Raw genomic sequence first — 6,295 nt, 5'->3', positions numbered from 1 at the left:
CCCCCTTTGCCCCGGAAGAGGCCGTGGCAAACCTTTCATGAATGGCCTGTTGACCAAAATTACTCCAAGTGTGCAGCGACCACTCATCCAGGAGCTCACACAAGAACACAGAACAACATATCTAAAGAACTGCAGGCCTCACTTGCCTCCGTTAAGGGCAGAGTTCATGCTTTAACAGTGAGAGAGACTGAAGGTTGACCAAAAGAACTCAAAGGTTCGTCGCACAATTGTCAAAAAATATCTTAATGATCCCCAAACTTTTGAGAAAATATTCTGTAGACTGACAAAAGTTTAACTTTTTGTGAGGTTTGAGTCCTTTTACATCTGGAGTGGAACTAACACACCATTTAATGAAACAAACATACCAACAGTCAAACCTAGTGGTAGTAGTTTGATGGTCTGTGGTTGCTTTGTTGCTTCAGGACAAGCTCAAGCACACCTGGATTATCTAGAAGGAGCATGATCTGAAACACAACAGCAAGTCCAAAACACGAAAAACAAAATGATTCTTTTGGAGTTGCCTAGTCAAGTCTGGACTTCAATTCAAGATGAGATGCTTTAGTATGACCTTAATAGGCACTCAAACTCTCAAAGAAGCCATACTAAATTAGTTTCATCTCGCTGGAAGAGTGTCCAAACCAGTTTCATGGAAATCCATTTGCTAGTTTAAGGCTGGCTACTCAAAACCAAAACTGTGAAGCTAATGATGCCAAAGGATCACAAATGTCGTTCGGGTTTCATCATCCAGGTGCCGTTTCTGTCTGAATGTCTGCACAAAATGAAGTGCAGTCAGTCTAACAGATTATATTTAAATATTAATATTAGATGTTATTGAACTGAATATGTTTCTGTCTTCTTGTTCCTTCAGAGCACCTACGATTATGGCCGCCAACTGCTGCAGGCCACCGTCGTCCTCTGCCAGTCTCTGCGCTGTACGACGCGCTCGTCCGGAGACACTCTGCCTCGCCTCAACAGAGTCTGGAAACAGTTCAGCGTCAGCGCCGAGGAGCGACAGCAGAGACTGGAGCTGGCTCTCAACTTCCACACTGCTGCTGAGAGGGTGAGAAAAACACTTTTAAACTGTCAGATGTTACATCAGTGTCGAGTCTGGACGCGTCAGCATGCCATTATTGACTAAAAATAAGCCACACGGTTATTTAAAGTCTAAATTGTATGTTTACTATGGTCCAGGTGTTACAGCAGGAACGTGTGGAGGCGGAGTCTTTAGATGAAGTCGACTCTTTGGGCAAAACTCTGCTGGACAGACTGACCATGCCTGTGATCTTCCCTGATGGGTACGTACACATTCATTTGACGTACCTGAATTATGACTTTATATGTTTAATGCTATCCTAAATCATACAAACACTTATTTGGCTATTTAGAGCCACATGAATTCACTTTGCTTTTGTTACCAGTAATTACTGGCATAAACCTAACATAAAGAGCCAGTTATCAACACAGAAATGTAATAAACTACCTCATGGCTTACAGGTGTCATGTCGCAGCAAGGTCCTCTGAAACATGCCTGCGTTATCAAACCTGATGAGTTCAGTTTTCAGTTAAATTCTGTTTTATTTATATAGGACCAAATCACAACTGCAGTCAGCTGAAGGCTCTTTATATTGTAAGGTAAAGACTTTAAAATAATACAGAGAAAACCCCAACAATCAAACGACACCCTTTGAGCAAGCACTTAGCAACAGTGGGAAGGACAAACTCCCTTTTAACAGGAAGAAACAGGGTCAGAGAGGGGTGGCCATCTCACACAATCAGCTGGAGATGAGGGAGGAGAGGATAAAACACAGACTGTGGAAGAGAGCCACAGTTTAATAATTACTAATGATTAAAAGAACAGTGCTGATTTCGCATGAAAGCTGAAGGCTCTGCCTCCCATTCTACTTTTAGGTATCTTAAGAACCACAAGTGAGCCTGCAGTCTGAGAGTGAAGTCCTCTGTTGTGGTGATATGGTACTATAAGGTTTTTAAGATGAGATGGGGTCTGGTTATTCAAGACCGTGTGTGCGAGGGGAAGGATTATAAATTTGATTCTGAATTTAACTGGGAGCCATTGAAGAGAAGCCGATATGGGATGCTCTCTATTTCTAGTCCCTGTCAGTAATGATGTAAAAGCAACTCATAATCGGGGTTCTTGTGATTTCAGGAGCGAGCAGTTCTTTGGGAATCCCACTGACACGGCGGCAGCAGCAGAGGGTGTCAGAGAGCGCCTCCTGTTGGTGGAAGAGCGGCGGCTGCAACTGCAGGAGGCGAGGCTGCACAATGATGGGGATGAGAGGGAGGAAGAAGTGTTGAATGGGCAAGATGCAAGACTAGATGTAATTGGAGAAGAACTTAGTGAGAAAGAAGACCAAGATGAAGAGGAGGAGGATGTAGGGCAGCAGGAAGAAGATTTGGAGAGGGCTACACAGGATTGCTAATGGATCGCTGACGATGTTAAACCAAGCAGCCTTAATGAAGCCTGTCAGCGAAGGGCTGCTGATTTCTACAGACCTCTCGTGTTCTCGCCTAGGGCAGAATCGCCTTCTGTCGGCTGCTTCTCTTACTGCAGCGGCTTTTCCCTACATTAAGACTACACTGCACCATCAGCATCACTGCATAACACTTCCTGCAAGAGGATAAACATGTTGGACACCTTTCCTCCATCTGGTTCTGGAAGATCAGACATAACAAATGTAAAATACTGGAATTGTTTACTGGAATGTCTACTCCTTTGATGATAATCAACTGTAAAATAATCCATTTCAGGTGAGAATAGTCCCAGCTTGTATCTAACTGCTTCCTCCTCCTCAATTCCTACAGTAGACAGAGCTTCTATGGTGCTTCCTGTTGGTCTCATTCCTGCATCAACAGTCCTGATACTTTAGTACAAACAGGCTGGAATAAAAGCTTCTGTCCAGCTTTCTGGAACTCGAGGAAATGTTTAAAGTTCAAAAAGGCATCAGGAACAAATTTCATTCGGTGTAAAGTAAAAGGTTTGTACTCGTTGGAATTTGTTTTAAAGTCTGCCTGAAGTTTAAAATTTTCTCTACATTAATCACCTTTTTCCTAGCCTCATGTTAGCGGCGTGCTACACATGTTATTCCTTTTTTCCAGCCATGAAAACTCTTATAATAATGAATAATGCAGGAATACAGCCTGTTACACCTTAAACAGTAGACCATATATAGAATAAGGACACCTGCCTTCTGCTACCAGGGGTTCACAGAAAGTGGCATCAGAGTAGTAAACTGCGTTAACTAATACTCAGATAAATTATGCTAAGTGAAAATGGCTTTTAGGCTCTTATTTGGATGAATTTCTTTCTGCTTTAACATAAAAAAAGCAAAAGTCCAACTTTATTTTCTTGGACACAGGAAAAAACAACTTTGACCTGCAAGAGCAGGGCTTCACAGACAGAGGTTAGCATTAGCATAGCAGAGCTTTTCAGATGCTTCATTTTATGTTACATGAGCCACTTTGTAGATGGCAGAGCTGTGTTCCTGCAAACATCTTAGTAAAGGTAAACATGTACTAAAGGACTGACTTAAGTAACCAGCAAACTTTGCATCTGTAGTTTAAACAAAGTAACATGGGAGTAGGAAAAGGTGTCTATGATTCAGCTTCTAGGAGGCCATTTTTTTTCATCAAGACACACCATCAGGTACTGTTTTAAAGATCATGAATGTGCATACTTTTTTCAGTTTCTGGATGAGCGGCTACCATTATTTTGTGCTAATGAGTTTTAACTCAACAGTGAAGGCAGAGACTGTTTGACGTGGCTTGCTTTAGGGTGGGTGAGTCAACAGTTCTCACACTGCTTTGTACAAATGAGTGGGTGTAGTTTCTTTTTCAAGTGATCCCATTTTCCTGTACGTGAGTCATGATCCAGGATAAGGAGATGGATCACTCTGACCATGGCTGGGGTCGAGCAGTGTGTGTGACTACAGCGGTTAGTGTGATGTAATAAAGTATATCAAATGTAAATGTCAGATTATTGATTTAATACAGTTTTATATTGATCATGGACTGACATGCTATATCCAGATATATATTTAGGGTTTTGGCTTTTAGAACACTGCCCCCTGTTTTGTTTTTGTTTTTTCTTTTAAAAACATTTCAAAATATTGTTTTTGTATTCTTTTTAAACTCTTGTGGAGGAGGGGTTTTGGGCCTTCATATCTGTAGTTACACATTCGAACAAATAAATGTGCATAAAGGAGAGCGATTTTTTTTTTTTTTTTTTCATTTCAGTTGGACTTTAACTATTTCCCGTTGATGCGGTCTCTGGGACGTCATCCATCACTGTTGTAACATTGTGTTCATGACTCTTACGTCTGTCAAGGACTTGAAACGTTAAACTTCCTATCATAGTGGAAATCAGACCATGTGCTGTTCACTCAGAGGCCAGTATCTGGTTGTCATTAGCCAACGTAGCAACATCCCAAAAGGACGGATTCTTTTTTTTTTTTTTCCCCTGACATTTTTCAAGCAAACCTCTCAGTAACTGGTTGGTGTTTGACCAATAATTGCTGCTGTAAGTGTAATTGCTATATGCTTTGTTCCTTCTGTCTATTCACATGTACCATGACATCAATACAGCATCCTTCTATAAATAAAGCTTTTGAACTTCATGGATTTTTTTGTCGCTTTCATGATAATTTTTGTATCAAACAGCAAAGCATAAAACAGGTTAATGGGTAAATGTATGGCTACAGGTAAAGAAACAGCAGGTAAATTACAAAATGTATGGTTATTTTAAGGTTTGAGTTGCCAAAGGCAGCTTATTGTTCAACATTTCTAATAGAACAGCTGTAAGATAGCTCTGAAACTTTAAATTGAATACATTTCAAGAGGTGCACTGATATATAAAAATAAATCCTACTGTGAATATTTGCAAATTAAGTTTATTTTTTAACTTCCACATTAAAACATTGAAATATGAAAACAGTTTGTTCTCTTGCTGCTTAAATAGATCATTATTCATTATATTTACACAGCCAATAATGAACTCAGCACAATTACTGTTCCATTTTCAGCCAGCTGCCACTAGGTGGTGTATATATCCTTTCAAACCCCTTCATTTAAATACAACACATTACTTCTATGTGTAAAATAACAGCAGGTGGTTTTAAGGATGTATTAAACTTATAATCACAGGGGTGACAAATTCAGTTAAACACAAGTTACTCTGGCAGCTTAACAAAGAATCCTTTTAACGATCCTCTTGAACTTTAGCGGTTTCCCCTGCACGGTATTCATGCTCATTCAAGCAGTACTTTGAAGCTGAGGGGGGATGAAAGTCTTTAGTGCTCATTGACAGTGTGCATCATCGGCGAGTCTCTTTGTCCAAAAGGTCTTTAGCTTCGTTGATCTTGGCAGCGAGATACGGGGAACCACCTGCAAACACAAAAACAATTTTGGTGCAACTCACTAAACCGGCTCTACATGCAGTCTAACAGACAGGTTTTGGTTAGAGGCAACTTTATCTCTTGAATTAATATCACAGATAATCACAGATAACAGATCGATCTGGTTTAGGTTTACCTTTATCCGGATGGTTCAAGACCATAATCCTCCGATGGGCCTCTCGTACCTTGGCTTTAGTGCTGGCTGGGCTGGATGTAACATAATACATCCATGTGATTAATTAGAAATGATAAAAATATGCCACATTTTAGAAGACCAACATTATTTATACCAAAAAAAGAGGCATTACCTGATGCCCAGAATGAGACTGGCCTCTCGTTTGGACATCTTCTGCTCAAAACCTCCTTTGTAGTATGATGAAAAAGTCTGAGGAGACACCACAGTATTAGACCTTTGATTATGTATGCCAAATAACTTTATGATAGAACAGATTTTTTTTTAGATCATTTCTCTAAAGACAGGCTAAAGCAACAGCACCCTCTGGCTTTCTTTAAAAAGGTTAATAGTCTGAGGAGGAATATATTTCAAACATACTTTTTAAATGACGTGTGAAACATTCAGGGTGACAAATGCAGAACATTTATAAAAAACAGCACATAGAATCCATACCACAAGTGCACACGCAGGCAAAAAATGCATAAAAGTTCATGAAACCTAAAAATAGTTCCCTTTATTATTTACATGGTTTGGGTAATGACAGGTGAAAAAGACTCAAGACCAGTATTTCCTGAATCCACCTGCCTGTAATATCTGAGATCGACATGTTAACGTGGCACAGTGTGTAGCAATTAGGGCTGCTCGATTATGGCAAAAATGATAATCACGATTATTTTCACTGAAATTGAGATCTCGATTATTTGACGATATT

At 40.0% G+C, this 6,295-nt stretch overlaps 2 protein-coding genes across 3 annotated transcripts in view; one reads left to right on the top strand and one right to left on the bottom strand.

The window, feature by feature from the left end:
* sestd1 (SEC14 and spectrin domains 1) overlaps positions 1-4,631 on the top strand; it is a 22,284-nt gene extending 17,653 nt beyond the window's left edge. For both annotated transcript variants that reach the window (XM_005733753.2, XM_005733754.1), the window contains exons 17-19: positions 869-1,060; positions 1,192-1,295; positions 2,165-4,631. In XM_005733753.2, the coding sequence (XP_005733810.1) occupies positions 869-1,060; positions 1,192-1,295; positions 2,165-2,438 (570 nt within the window). In that variant the 3' untranslated portion in view covers positions 2,439-4,631. The remainder of the gene's footprint in view (positions 1-868; positions 1,061-1,191; positions 1,296-2,164) is intronic.
* A 267-nt stretch (positions 4,632-4,898) lies between these two features.
* LOC102214332 (dnaJ homolog subfamily C member 15-like) overlaps positions 4,899-6,295 on the bottom strand; it is a 4,129-nt gene continuing 2,732 nt past the window's right edge. The window contains exons 2-4 of the mRNA XM_005733933.1: positions 5,717-5,818; positions 5,545-5,615; positions 4,899-5,397 (exon numbers count right to left, since the gene is read on the bottom strand). Of these exons, the coding sequence (XP_005733990.1) occupies positions 5,327-5,397; positions 5,545-5,615; positions 5,717-5,818 (244 nt within the window). The 3' untranslated portion in view covers positions 4,899-5,326. The remainder of the gene's footprint in view (positions 5,398-5,544; positions 5,616-5,716; positions 5,819-6,295) is intronic.

The sequence above is a fragment of the Pundamilia nyererei genome, unplaced genomic scaffold, assembly GCF_000239375.1.
Source record: "Pundamilia nyererei isolate P.nyererei 1_Seehausen unplaced genomic scaffold, PunNye1.0 scaffold00055, whole genome shotgun sequence".
In the NCBI taxonomy this organism is placed as follows: Eukaryota; Metazoa; Chordata; class Actinopteri; order Cichliformes; family Cichlidae; genus Pundamilia; species Pundamilia nyererei.
Note: the sequence above shows the minus strand (reverse complement) of the source record. Positions and strands in the feature narration are given on the sequence as shown.